The 14,927-nt window shown below is 54.0% G+C and overlaps 1 protein-coding gene across 6 annotated transcripts in view; it reads right to left on the reverse strand.

Moving 5' to 3' along the window:
• Nucleotides 1-14,927, reverse strand: part of CASZ1 (castor zinc finger 1) — a 146,731-nt gene that overhangs the window by 41,756 nt on the left and 90,048 nt on the right. For all 6 annotated transcript variants that reach the window (XM_015882420.2, XM_015882417.1, XM_015882418.1 and 3 more), the window contains one exon: nucleotides 2,272-2,829. In XM_015882420.2, the coding sequence (XP_015737906.1) occupies nucleotides 2,272-2,829 (558 nt within the window). The remainder of the gene's footprint in view (nucleotides 1-2,271; nucleotides 2,830-14,927) is intronic.

Raw genomic sequence — 14,927 nt, forward strand, 5'->3', positions numbered from 1 at the left:
CTGGGTGCTCTTCTGCAGGCAGACAGGCTGAGACCCTTCCAACCCACTCTTGTTACCGAGCAGACAGACAGCTCTCCCATACCCGTGTGCAGACAGAAGTGAAGCAGAAGGACAGCGGCTGAGAAACAAATCCCTGTGAAAAGTGCTCAGCCCTCCCCCTGCATTGCATTTTTCTCTCCCCTTCTGTGTGATAACAAAAGGGCTCCTTCTCCCCTCGCTGCCGCTCTCCATTTGTGGGCATTGCCAAAGAGCAGAGATCTGCGAGTCTCAGAGCAGCTATCGTATCACAAAGGATCCGGAGCTAGCAAAAAAGGGGCTAAAAATAGCCTGCAGCAGCACACTATATATGGAAGGAAAAGCAAAACAGCCCAAATGGAGAGCAAGGTCTGGATCCTGGGGGATGGGGCATCCCAGCCAGGGCTCTGTCCTTTATCCTGCTCGGGAGGGGATGTGGAAATCTGGGGGTGATAGGATAATGCAAGAGAAAATGGCACTTGTCGTGCACGTTCTTCCAAGTGGGGTCTCCCCAGGAAATCTGGAAGAGGAATATTCCCTTTGAAAGGAATATTCTGAAGGCTCGTATTCCCTCTCTGAGACACACAGCCCACAGGCTAAGAAAAGGAAACTTTGAGAACTTGCACACAGGAAAGCTCCCGGTGACCGCTTCAGAGCAGTGTGTCAGGAACGAGCAAAGGGAAGAACATGGGACTGTGCAGGAAATCTCCACAGTACACTGCGGAAAGGGATCCTGGTCAGAGCCTGTACCAGAGTGAAAATGCTATATATAAATGTGTGGGGGGAGCGTGGTCAGTCAGGGTGCAGGACAGGGTGCGTGAATGAATGAGGAAACACAGTGTGTGGGCAGGTCAGAGGCTGACACACATCCCTCACCGGCCGCCAGCTTTGCAGCTCCTGTGGGGAGGCACACAGTGAGGCTCAGCTCCGACTCTTCAGTCCGTACACGTTCTACATGGGCAGGAGCGGTCTTGTTTCAAAGCACGAGGACTGAAGAGCATGGAGCAAACCTCTGCAAACTCCTGTGTGGTGCCCTGCAAGCCCCACTGCGTGACCCTGGGGGACTGGTGGCAGGAATACTTTGTCCTCGCCAGCACAGCAGATCCTTCACATCGTACTTTCCAGGGAATTGCTGCCATCAACATTTACACTGGGCTTCCAGAAGCACACGATCAAGACCTGGCAGCACATCCTTTGCACGTCAAACCTCGAGTGGCTCTATATGTGAACCCCACATGCCATTACCTGCCCTTAAACACAAAGGAGCATCTACCCCCAGCAATGGCTTACAGACCTTTGTGCAATCTTCAGACAGCAGAGCCCAAGAAAGGCACATCACTGACAACCCCTACCTGACAAAAAACCTCAGTTCCTTCTCATTTTCCACAGGTAGGCAATATATTCTGACATTCTAGGTTCCCCTCCTTTTAGTTTTCATGGCAAATAAAAGCTGCAAATGTGGGCTAAAGGGAATTAAAACAAACTGAAAACTGAGTCCAGGCACAATCACCTTGTGTCTGGGAACGACAAGGGCTTTCCTATCAAAGGAAACTGAAGGTCACACTTTTCCTCATTGATCTTGCAATGTTTGTTAATTACTCTGTCACTGATGTGGCGAAGGATAATTAAACAGCTCTGTTTATATCTTATATGCATAATTATGTGCGCTGCCACTGAACTCGTGAAGACTAGAGAATGTGCCTCTCCAGAAGGGGAACGGACAGACGGAGATGAGTTTAGGCTGCATTATTAACAGGAGGAGGAAAACACAGGCACACACAAAAGGAGGAAAGTTTGATGGATTCACAAAGTGCTGAGATCAGGGGAGGGGTGCACACAGGTGGAGCAGATTAGGGGGGGGATCTTTCAATTATGAATCCAGCCCAGCCGAGTGACAAATCAGGGGGAGGGAGCTGCTGCCCTAATAGAGAGAATTCAATCTGTCCTAAGCTTCTACTGAGGCTTAGCACTAATATGGCCCCGAAAAATCAATCTGGGCGCCTGAGTATCAGAAAATGAGCAAGAAACTCAGCTGGGGCTTTCCCCAGTAGCTGTGGCTGAACACAGATTTTGAATGAGGTAAAGGAATAAGACACGGGCTATCTGAAAATAGGAAATGATACACAGGCTGGGGGAAGATTCTTTGCAATGGCACCCAAGTCAGTGCCATCGACACAGCCAGCAGAAGCTCGGCCTTTCCCTCCAAACACGTGGCCAAGTCACTGCCCCATGCAGGGGTGGGTGGCAGGGCCTTACCTGAGGTGGTTCCCAGCTTGGAGGCCGCCTCGCTGGAGGCCCGGTAGGCGTCATCCTTGGAGGCCGCCCCGTCAGAATCCCTGTCGTCCAGGAAGGCGCCATCTTGTGAGCCCCTCAGCGCGTCCGCCTCGTCCCCGTTGTCCTCCTCGTCGCTGCAGCCCTTGGGCTGCACCATGTAGACCCCTTCAGGTGGCACCTCTGCACCCTCGGCGCCCCGACATTCCTTGCCCTCAGCCCGCCCCAGCAAAGGCTCCTCGTACTCCCCGTTCACCCACTTCTCGATCACCTCCCTCCTCTTGTCCTCCTCAATCTTCTGCACGTGGCTGAGTCCGTCTGAAAACTCAGTCCCTGGCTCCTTGGTCCCGGGCTGAGGCAGGTCCTTGTTGCTGCTCTCCCGCTGCGGCCCTTTGTCCGCACGCGCCTGCTCGGCTCCCCCGTGGTCGAAGACAACCTGGCGGCTCAGCTTGGCACAGATTGCATTTAGCTTCAGGCCGCCTTTGCGCTTGGCAGCCATTGTGGGTTTTCCTGAGGTTGCGTCAGTGCATATAGTTCTTTCAGCTGGAAGGAGAGAGGGGAAAGAAGCAAGGAAGGGCATTAGAGGTATCAGAAATGGCCACTCCCAACCCACGGGCCCTCACACAGGCGGCAGCTGTCCCAGGAAGGATGGAGTGGACTCTTCCTAAGCTGTGAGCTGAGGCTCGGGCTGCAGAGTTGCTGCTCCCAATCTCTGTTCCCAACAGAGAGCCTCAATGGATGCTCGAGCAGGTGCTGGGACTGGGTTTGTCTCAGAAAGCCCCAACACCTCAGGTGGGTGAATGCAGAAGAGACTGGTCTGCTGCTCCATCCTTCAGCCTGCAGCACTACCTGCCCCCAGCCCCAACATGACACAGCTCCAAGCATGTTTAATAGCTTCCCACTGTATGGGTGATGAGGAGTTCACTTTGTGACCTTTACTTACACTTAGTGGAGAACCAATACAGGGCATGGCAAACCAGTACAGAGAGCAGAGAACCAGTATAGAGTATGGGGAACCCATATGAGTGATGGGAGCACTGTGCTGAGCTTGGCTGGGTGTGAGGCAGCTGAATGGGAGCAAACCGCCTGGGGTGGCATCAGCTGATCAGCCCCTGTGACTGCCTGCTCTGCTCTCACACACACAGGAAATTCTGCTCTCACACTTCCCAGCACAATCAGCTAATTAGTGGAGGTTTGTTATTTTAATGTAGTTTATTCATATGTGACAGCTAGTAAAGGAGGGGTGAGAGAAAGTGGGGGGAGAAAGGAAGAAGGTGAGGTCTTAACTTCAAGGTCATGGAGAAGCTTGAACTAAACGGTCCCTATCATAGAGTCACTCACATAATTGCACCGCACCGACAATTAACAAGATTCAATCTCAAGAAAGAAAACAAAAAAAAACCAACAAAAAAAAAACCAAAAAAAAAACCCCACCAAACCACAATGAAAACCTGATTCTAAAGCAGCTGCATTGTCTCATTTCTCTTTTTATTTACGGTTCCTGTGAAAGGCACTCAGAGTGAGCAGGGCGATGGGTCCCAAGCAGAGCCCTGCCTGCAGCCGCTGTGTCAGCAGGGGCTCCTGGGTCCCTGCACTCTGCGACAGGGAGGTGCTGCTCCACAGAAGCACTCTGAGATTAATCAGACCCCCTACGATGCACCCAGAAGCCATCGTGACAGCCCCTAATCCCGTAACATGACAGCCCAATACAAACACACTGAAACTTTAGACCTGCTGTCCAAGAGCCAGAGTGGCTGCTTAGCGTAAACTCCTGACAAGCTTCAGACACGCTTCCCCGTCACGGGCTGCAGGAACACCCCCCTGACAAATCTATCAGCCTCCCACGCAAAGCGAGGCACAATGCTTTCCTACTGACCCCAATGGATCCCCCCCGACACCCATCTGCCCCAACTGCATCCCTGCCCCTGCAGGAGCAAGAGCTGCTCCCCGCCATGTGCCTGCAACAGCAGCAGGTGTGAGCCATGCACGTGTGGCTTACAGCATCCCACCTCCCCCAGGCACCCCCCGCACACCTCCCCACGCGTCTCCCTTTCACACCCCCCCCCACACAGCCTCGTGCCTACAGATGGGCGCCCGCAGTGCTGCCGAAGTCTCTGCGTGTTGGCACCTTCCCTTCCCATCACATTCCCGCTCTATTTAGGGCAGAAAGTGCCGTCCGCTCCCGTGCGCAGCCGTAAGGCGCTGGGACTCAGGGGAGGCTGCTGTGAGCTCCAGCTGGAGCCCGGCCAGGACCCCAAGGGCTCGCTGTGTGCACTCGGCGGGGGGCCAGCAGCACGCTGGGGCAGGTGGCCGGGGCCAGGGCAGCCAGTGACCCCAGTGCTTCCTGTCCTGGCAATCAGGACACCGGGTGAGATGGGTGCAGGGAGGGACCCACTGCTCCCACCCTGCAGCCACGGCAGGTCCCATTATGCTGGGCTGGAGGTGAGCAGCCAAGTGAGCGCACCAGACGGCAAATGAATATATAAATATTTATCCAAAGGAAGAGGGGAGCAGACGTTCCCGAGGCTGCACTTGCTGCGTACGCAGCAGCTCCAAGGAGCCTGCAACTTGTCTTCTAGTCCCGGCCCCGTGGCTTGCACACCCCAGTCCTGTCCCTGCAGCCCCCCAGCTCCTGCCCTTCCCTCCTGCACCTCTCTTGGGCTTGATTGCTTCTTTTTAGCACAGCGATGCTGTTCTGAGCATCCTTCTGTGAAGTCTACGTTAGAAATAAAGTAAGTTTAGGAAACTTACCTTTCCCATGATCTACAAAGCCAACTCTCCCAGAGACTGTCTCTCCATCCCACCTGTGCCTGTGTGACTGCAGGGAATCAGAACACCCCCCTCCTCCTGCCAGCTTTGCCTCCAGCTCTCACAAGCCAGCGCATCTCTTTATCTCCCCATCCCTGATTTCCTCGTCCCTGGGGCAGCAGGGACATCGGCAGTATCTGCATTTCTGCTCTAGGCTGACAACTTCCAACAGAGAAGGGAAACCCGACAGGCAAAGAGCCACTGAGAACAGCACTGGGGCTGCAGAGCATCCTCGCACATCCAGGTAGGGGTGCAGCAGGAGGGCCCTGTGTCCAGGAGTCCCTGCCCAGCCCCCTCCCCAGGCCACAACCCGCCAGGTCACCCCACGTCCACACTATGCTGTTTAAAGATTCCCAGCTAAGTAAACATCCCCCTTCATTTTCTTCTTCCAAATAGAAATGTTTTGATTTTGCATCAATCCGAGGAAGCCATTTATAACCTGAGCCTGTCACGGGGACTTTTCATCTCTGCCCAGGACGAACTCTCCCACATGTTCTATTTACACTGAGTGCTTCCTCTGAAAACAATGCCACTGGCAGCAGCCTGTGCCCCCTCCCCACGCCCTGCCACCAGACACCGGCCGCCCCACACCACGCTTGGGACATCGCTCCCTTCAAGGAGGAGCACACGGCCCAGCAGTGCTCTGGGTTGGGGACAAAGGACCCCGGTGTGGAAGACAGGGGTGCTGAGCCCAGGGGTGGGAACCCCCTGGGATGGGGCAGGACAGGAGGGATGAGGGCTATGCCATGGGATGGGGCACAGGATGGGGAGGGCCAGCGTGGCGGCACTTCAGAGGGTCGGGCACATTGAACAGATGGAGCTTTCATATTCTTATTGAAGAGTTTTCAGCCCAGCTGAGCAGCTCCGTTCAGGAGGGAGGTCCCAGCGCCAGCTTTCCAGGAGCTTCAAGCTCTCATTCGATTAATTATTAACAGTATTATTTGGGGCGGGGAGGGGGAGGGAAGGAGGGCCCACATGCTGCATGGGTCTTTTTTTAACCACTGTGGTGCAAGTCCAGCATGGCAGCAGAAAGCTGCAGCCGTGCCCCAGCCATGCCCAGAGCAGCGGAGGGCAGCCGGGCACAGCAGGGACATCTCCCCTGGCACCAGGGCCTTGCACCAGCCCAGGCAGCCCCAGCCCAGCCACGGTGTGAGAGTGGAGGCAGCGTATGTGCTTTCCTCTCTCTGGTTTATCAATAAAACATTTTATTGCTTTTAGCCCAGGAAATGACCTTGGATTAGTGGATGCTGCCTCTTCTGCCTGGCCTTGGGGACTTCAGCGAGGCTCTTTAGCAGCCCTGAGTTCTTCCCGCATGTCGGCATGGAGCGAGGGGAAGCCCTGGGCGCACATGGAGCACGCGGCGTCCTCCTGCCTTCCCCACTGCACTGTGCTGTGCTGCCCATCCAGCAAGGGGCACAGGGAAGTCCTGGAGCTGCAGCACGGTCCCCAAAGCCTGCAGGGTGTTGCAGCCACAAGCCACACTTCTGTCCATGTCCCCTCCCAGTGTCCCAAAGCACACAGTTCTGCCCCAGGTCGCCTTGTGCCCCACACAGAACTGAACCCCCTGGCACCACTCAGCCTTCAGCCGGTGTGAGCCTGGCCTCTGCCACCCCCATGGCTGCTCCCTGCAGCCACGTCCGCCTCAAGAGTGAGCCCTAAAGTGTTAACGGCGATTGGTGAAATGGCACAGCAGATTGCTACAATAAATAATTTACTGATATTTATAAATATTCAAATCAGCAGGCTTCAGAAATTGAAAGGGGGGGGCTGAGATGACGGGGAGGGGAGCGCACACGCGCGTGCGTGTGTGTGTGTGTGTGTGTATATGGAGGGAGGGGGGGGTCAACATTAATTCCTGGGCTCTCCAAATTCATTTGAGGACTGTTTCTCATTTCAAATATTAAATCTTTTGGTGTCAGGCCTCCAAAATAAAGCTCTAATCGGAATATGTTGGGTACCTGCTACATCCCCTCGGGTGGCTGCGGGCAGTGGTGAGGAGACACGCCACCACCCCAGCTCAATTCCAGCCCTCATCCAGGGCAGAAACTGCCATTGATGCCACCAATAAGCCGCAGGCTTTCACTCCTTGCTCTGCAAGGAAGTTCAATTTTAAGGAGTCAAGGGCCAGGAGTCACTGCCAGCCTCCAGCCACACAGCTCAATCTCACACCTTGCACTGAGGTACATGGTTAGTGGGCACGGTGGGGATGGGTTGGGGTCAAACTTCACAATATTAGAGCTCTGTTCCAACCTTAACGATGCTATGACTCCAGGACTAAGTGGAGCTCTGAACCCACCCCGAGCCTCCTGCATGCCCAGTGCCCCACTGAGCCCTGGGATGGCTGCAGGAGGTGATGCTGTGTCCTGCCCCACAGCACCCCACTGGCAACGCCAGGCTCCAGCATGGGGCGAATTTCCCCAGATGAGTAATGGCTTTTCTAATGCACGGGCAGGCTGTCAGCTTCCCTACTCCCAGTGTTTTATGGGTTTAACTGAACGGCTCTGAACTCCCTAGTAAGAAATAAAGTTATCCCTCAGCGTCCCTTCTAAACATTTCACTCAGTGCAAACGGTGTTTAAGAAAAATGAGGACATATTTCTTCTTAAGGATGCAGTATCCCCCTTCAGAGGCCTAATTTATACCATATATCACTGGCCAGGGAGAGGAAGGCAGCGCAGACCTCACACTAGGAGCAAGCTGGGCCCGGCCATCCCTCCTTGTCCCACAGTCCAGCATTGAGTTTGGGGGCTGCCATGAGCCAGGAGCAGCAGCAGGCAGTCACTGGAGTGCCAGCACCAGAGGCACTTTCAGTGCAGGGCAGGTGATGGAGCACTCCAGTTTGCTGCTCTCGATGCCATGCAGGCCTGCGTGCAGCCCCCAGGCCTCAGGGCTGTTCCTGCAGGCAGCACGGAGCTGAGAGGGTCCCCTGCATGGGTCCAGCTCCTCATCCTCGCCTTATTTGTTTATTATTAATTTTTTAGCCCAGTTAAAAGGTTTACTATCCTAAGTAGCCTCACTCAGCCTAAGTAAGTCCATAAATCACGTGGCCCTGCTGACATCACAGCCCAGCCATCAATCTGCCCACAGGTTGAGGGGAACACAGGGGAAGAAGCCAAGGGATGGGAGGGAAGCGGTGGGGCACTCAGGGCCTGGGGCTGCACCTATGGGTGAGCTCCAGGCTCCTCAGGTAGGGCCCTATGCTCACCAGGAGGCAGCTAAAGAGCAGCTCCAGCACCTGAAGCTCAGCCCTAATTGCTGGGGAATGGAATGGGAAAAGTTGATTGCTGCGGCCTCACAGGGTGCTGCTCCCACGGCTGTGCTCTGCCCTTTGCTGCTCTCCCAACCAGCCATCAAAGCTCATCTCCCCATTCCCCATCCCCAGCAGTGTGACCACACATTGCGAGCGCCCAGCAGGTCACACACATGCAGCAACGCGACCATGTGGGTGCCATACGTCGTGTGAGCTGGCACAGCACACAGACCCATGTCCTGCACCTGTGAGTGCCCGGGTACAGCACAGCACAGTGACACACGGTGACACACGGTGACACACAGAGCACACCTCCCGCAGCACACAGCGCTCTGCAGGCTGCGTTGCGCTCAGCAGACGCACAGCTGGCCATCCCTGCGTGCTCTGCTCCGTGATGGGACAGCACACAGCCCCTCCGTGCCCGCTGCTCCCAGCCCCTCGCACCCCCCGGCCATGTCCCCATTGGGGGCTGCCGGACGCTCCGCGTTGCTCCCTCACTCGTTCCCTTCCGCTCGCATCTTTTCATGAACTCTATTTCTCTTTCCTTTCTGAAAACAACTGAGCTGTAAATACTGTTTAACCTTCTCCCCCCCTTCCCCCCTCCCCTCCGCACTATAAAAACACAAATATGCCATAACTCAGCTGGCTCAGCCGCCGCGCCTCCAACATGCCCTGCTCCAGGCCTCTCAGGAAGGTCATAACAAACGACTTTCCGATTCAGTGCTCCTGAAATAATTTTGTGTATTAAAACCTGAATCTGCACTTTCTGGACCGAAAGCCTCTCTTAATTATGGCGAGCGTCCTTGGGATGGACAGTGATCCTTCACCGCCGCACCAGCAGCCAACCGCAGAGGCAGCGCCTGCCGGCTCCCCGCCGCCCCCCCGCCCCGGCCCCCCTGCTCCCGCGCCCCCCCGCCTTCCCTTTGCCCAATCTGTTTTCAAAGTGTGTCTGTCCTTTATTAAATTGTTTTCTTTTCCACATTATCAGTTGCCATGGAGACCTCATCTCTCGGATTATTTGAATTTCATTATATCTATTGATTTGGGAGCATTTCATCTTTTTTATTGTTTTTCTGTCAATTTTCAAAACGAATAACCATCTAATTTGCGTCAGTGCTGATTATGTTTGTCCCTCAATAGAGGTCGGCAGCTGCGTCGGGGAAACAAATCAATGGGAAACCATCATAAACCTCCCCAGTACAATCTCCAGGATATGTGGGTGACATTCCACGCCTGCGAGGAACACTCATCATATCCAAACTTCTTCCTTGCCTTTTTGCCTTCCCCCCTCTTTCTGCCGGCTCCCCCATGCCGGGCTCTGCCGCTCCGTGCCGTCACCTCACACCCTGCTCGCTCCACGCACGGACACGGCTGAGGTTGAAGCTTCACACCAGGAGGGGACCCAGGCGAGAGGAGGGGGCAGGAAAGGTACGGCATGTTTGGTTTTAGGTAAGAAAGACGGGAAGGAAAGAACAGAACGACGAGAGAAAGAAGAAGAGGAAAAGTGGATCGGGATTGCAAATTGCTTACTATGTTTTTTTTTTAAATAATTTATGCAATTTTAAGCATTTATGTATAAATTTTTTAATAAGCCACCCTGGAGCAAAATAGCCATTAACATCCCGATGTCCTTCTGTCCAATGGGCTCGTGTGCAGGATCAATTTCCGAGAGTACTTTCCTTTTTTTTTACGACATGATAAAATGCTTTTAAAGCAACTTACACAAATATGGAAATTTTTTTTCCCCTCCTCTTTTTTTTTTTTCTTTTCTTTTTTTTTTTTTTTATAACAGCCTCCACTTATTCACCAGGGAGAGAGCGAGCGTGTGCGCCGGGGAGGGCAGTTGGCAGAAGGATAGACCCAGCCCTAACTGGAACGGACCTGCCTGTCCTTCTAACAAGGGCATAAACTTTCATTAGCGATGCACACAGTCAAAGGCAATTTAGGGAAACGCGCTGTACAGAAAAGGAAAACCTCAGCGGTTTTTATACAGCGGCTCCTTGGCTCCGTCCAGGGGGCTCTATCCTTGAGCTTGGCTCACGCTCGCCATCAAAGTGACCCCACCGGGGGCGGCAATGGGGACGGGGATGATACTGGGGCTGTGTGGGGATGGTGGTCTCTTGCCCCACGGCCACATAGTGCCACCCTCTGGACCAACACTTGGCCCAGGTGGGGGCTCAGCCGCCCAGCTGCGGTGATGGGCAGCACACAACCCACCGCCTTGTTGGGGCGCAAGGACAGCACAGACCCACGCATTTAACGGCACTGACCGCAGGCTGGCACTTTGCTGGGACCTGTGCAGGATGGACAGGAACCATCCCCATGGGTAACGCTTGGGGGCATTTTAACGAGGAGAAAAAAAATCATCAGAAATATCAAAGTGGGGGCAGGCCACGCTCAGCTCAAAAAGCACAAAGTGCCGAGAACAGCAAAGCCAATCAATAACAATCACAGCGCAGCAGAGAGCGAGGGAAGCGTGAATGGTTTTGGCTGCTCCCTGCGCGCCCGGGAACACACAGCCCAGCCCGGCACGGCCGCGGACACAGCTCACAGAGCAGTGGGCTCCTGGCACAGGGATGATGTGGGGAAGGTTCCTGCTGTCCCCAGTGCTCAGAGCCCTAAACCCCACATTCTGCTCCCCCTGCTCTGCACTGGAGCCCCTTCCCCCCATCACAGCACTGCTGGAACCAGTTGTGGTGACCAGCAGACATGAACCCTGCCCATACGCAGCCAGGGCTCTCCCTTCTCGTCCTCTTGGGTCATTCCTCAACCACATTTGGGGATTTCAATGCGGCCGCCAAGAGGTCAGTAGGAGCTAAAAGGTTTTCAGATCATCTCTGTCACTCTCATGTGTGTAGGCAAAGTACAGCCCAGCCAAACCTGGAGGTGACTTTAGGATATGGTGGCACAGAAATACCAGGTACAGCCCAGGCAGTGCACTGGGGAGAACAAGGCAGCATGTGCAGCCTGAATGTCCATTTGTCCACAGGATGCAGGGCCTCTTATCTATGGCACACGAGCATCTGTTTCAGCACAGCTACTTAAAAACTTAACCAGGGGAGGAAGAGCTGAAGAGAAGGGGAAAGTCTCTGGTGTGGGTCAGAATAATTAGGCTGAGCTCAAATTGGCTTTAGGCATCTGCTGCTGCCTGAGTGACACCGAGCCATGCGGCCTCCTCCAGGCTGGGACAGAGGGACATGGGGTGGGGGGACGCACTGTGCCCAGTGCCTTGTATCTCTGGGAACTGGGTGGCTTCCATTGGAGCCATAGAGCCTCCTCACCCCACTGCCATTACAGCCAGGAGAAAAGAGGCCAGACAGAGAGATTGAGATGAGCCATTTCCCCAACAAACTTGCTTCCCTTTTTCATTCGCTCCTTTCTTTTTTTCTCCCTTTAACTGTCATTAAAATAACAAGTTTCTGTTACAGTCTAAACATTCCCACATTGTATAAAGGGTTATGTTACACCAGAGTCACTGCCGGGCCCAGTGTTTGCACAGAAACCTCACTGCAGGTCCCCCCTCCTGACGAAGTGACTTATTAAAGTTTAAACAGTAATTAACAGAACAATAAAAATAAAGGGATGTTTGGGGAGTCGTAGTGCACACAGGGTTTTTGGCAGTGCCAGCACTTTTCAGTGCCCTGCGCTGGCAGCAAAAAAACGGCTGCAAAACCAGGGGCAGAGTTCGGGAGCGCGGTGCTGGGAAGGGGCTGGTGGGGCTGCAGGGCCATCCCAGCCCGGGTGAGGTACAGAGGGGGACAAGGATGGGGATGGACATCACAGAGTGCTCTGGCGGGACCTGGGTCAGTATTGGTGCTCACCACCAGCCCTGGGTTCCAGCTGTGCTCTGGATGAGCCCCTAAAACCTGAGTTTTGGGAACTGTGCCTCTGAAAGCAGGTCTGGACGTGGAGGAAGCAACTCCTCTGCTTAAATGAGAGCGGGGAGGAGGAAATGCAACGGCAGAGCAAAACCCTGAGAAGAGCAGGAACGCCTGTGATGCTGTAGGACAGACCCCAGGAGCCAGTCCTTGCTTGGGAGAAGGAAGAAGACATGGAAGTAAGGCAGCCCTGTGCAGAGGGCTCTCAGCCACAGACCTGATGGTGTGAGAGCAACCTAGGGCCGCTGTCAGCAGCACCCCAGCCCCTCCCAGCACCACGGGCCTTGCAAGCCCACGCAAAATGGGCTCAGCAGGCTCCTGCAGGAAGCAAGGCTGCTTCTCCTGCTGCTTTGTTCCCAACACAATCACCTGCCTTGCCCAGGATGAGCTCGAGAGCAGGTGAGCAGGGTTGGAGCTTAGGTTGTCAGCCCTCCCTGCTACCCAACACGCAACAATGCAGAAAGATCTCATTTGAAGATATTTTTGGTGCCTATTGTAACTATTCTCAAATGTTTGCCTTAGTAGCTCACAGTGCCTGTTGGCTCTAACCCTGACGGGTGACTCAGTACACACAGCATTGTGCAGCCCCATGTTTGCTAAATCTCTTCCAGTACAACTGCTCAATTTGCAAACAAAGAGACAGCTCCTTATGGGTGGATCTTATGTGCAACATGAACTTGGGGTGTGCTACTCCCACGCAGCCCATCCCAAGCCCCTTCCTGGGGTGCTGGGCTACAGGAGGGGGCCGACTCCCCAGCTCCATGTACTGCAACGCGGGCATGTTGAGATGGCCTCTGCTTTGTTGCCTCTGCTAGTGACAAGGACTCTGTCACCTGCTGCCTCCATGCATTGTGCACTTGGTTCTGCAGCTGCTGAGCTGGTGCTGCAGGGCAAAGGGGCTGAGAAGCAAGACACATTTCAAGCTCCTCAAAGCCAACAGGTCTCATTCTACTTCCAGTGGCTCAGTGATTTACAGCTCAACATTAATGCTCACAAATACCCAACACAGTTGCCCCCTGGTCTGGGATGGGCAGGAGCTCAGTTCCCCAGAACTGAAGGCAAGTGTTATAAATATGACTTCCCAGGCAGTTATCACTGGTGATTTTTAATAAGCTGTTTTCTAGGCACTAGGGGAAAGAGGGACATGGGGGCTTTCTGATCCCACTCACACTCAGAATTCCTCATCCCCTCCACCCACAGAAGGACATCCCCATCCCCAGCTCTGCAGTCCCAGCTGAAGGGTGATGTGCTGAGCACAGTGCCAGCACAGGAGAAGTCAGCACCTCAACCATGTCTAAGGAGCCTTTGAGTTAGAACCAAGCACAGCTTTGCACAGGGCCTTAAGCATTTTTGCATTGCATGAAGACAGTCCTGTGCACCTCCAACATTGCCTTCAGGACGTCTCTACAGCAAGGCCAGTAACTTCCTGTAGGGAACGTTACGTGAGAAAATTATCTAATGCACTCTTAGTCATCTGGCCATGCAATCTGCAGAGGGAAACAGGAGCAGCCAGCACAGTATGGCCCTGCTTCCAGACACCACTGGCTTCAGATACCGTATCACTGTTTGCCTGGTCCATGACCCAAAACTGGAGCTCTCTTTCAATTAACAGGCCCTGAGATTATTTAGACTATTCTTGCTGTTACATTCTGTGATATTTGCAATTAACACAGAAGATCAGCAGCGCCGTGTCCCACAGAACCCACATGTAGCTGAACACAGAGCCAATGGCACGTTTCAAGTGCTGCATCCTCACCTAACTGCTTCTGCAAGGCTTATGGAGACCCATCCCACCAGGAAGGGCTCTGATATGGCACACATTTTTATCAATATATACTTGAAACGTTATGTGGGAACGAGCACTCTAAAATCTGGGTCTTACCTCCTTTTTGGAATGGATTTGAAACCAAAAAGAAGCAAGCCTGCTGGCACACTCAGCCTTCAGCACTATCTTCAATCAGAGAAGCCTAATTATACCCATTACACTGATGAGGACGCACTGGCACAAAGCTACGCATTCACAAGGCTACAGATACCAAGCAAATCAGTGGCAGAGCTGGAAATAAACCTGGGGATGGCGGTGACAGGCTTGTCACCCACCCGGGTTGGCTACGGGTCAGCGGGATATGGAGCTGGAGAGGAGCCCCCCACATCCACCTGACAGGGGGACAGCTTCACCACAGGGCTGGGCCACCAGGAGCCCCTGCAGCCCCACAGACGGGGCAGGGATGAGTCATTGCTCCTCCCGAAGCAGCTTAACCAACTCCCGCATGCGGGTCCTTGCAGTGAGGTCCAGCCTGATCTGTGTGCGCATTAACCAGCCCCGAGCACGTAAAGCCCAGAGATTGTCCTGGGCATCAAGGCCAGCGTTTGCCCTGACCTCTCCCTGCCAGGTGCTGGGTGCTCAGGTCTAAGAAAGGCTGCAGAATCCCTCGGGATTGAGAGTCATTACATAAACAATACAATAGGATCACGGCTGTAATTGCAGAAGTGCCTGAAGTCTTGGCACTGGAGCCCGCCATGGCAAGGGCCTCAAAACAGAGACCCAAACAAAACAAACAAAAGCCCCAACTCTGTCAGCACTTAATGAGCAATAATAAACAATAAATAATAATCCTACCAGCCAACCTAGCAAGACAGATGTGAGACACCGGAGCGGCTCTGCGGAAACACTGACCCTACAGCAGCTGCCTTCCCTCCCTGGCT

Source organism: Coturnix japonica, chromosome 21 (assembly GCF_001577835.2).
Source record: "Coturnix japonica isolate 7356 chromosome 21, Coturnix japonica 2.1, whole genome shotgun sequence".
Classification (NCBI taxonomy): domain Eukaryota; kingdom Metazoa; phylum Chordata; class Aves; order Galliformes; family Phasianidae; genus Coturnix; species Coturnix japonica.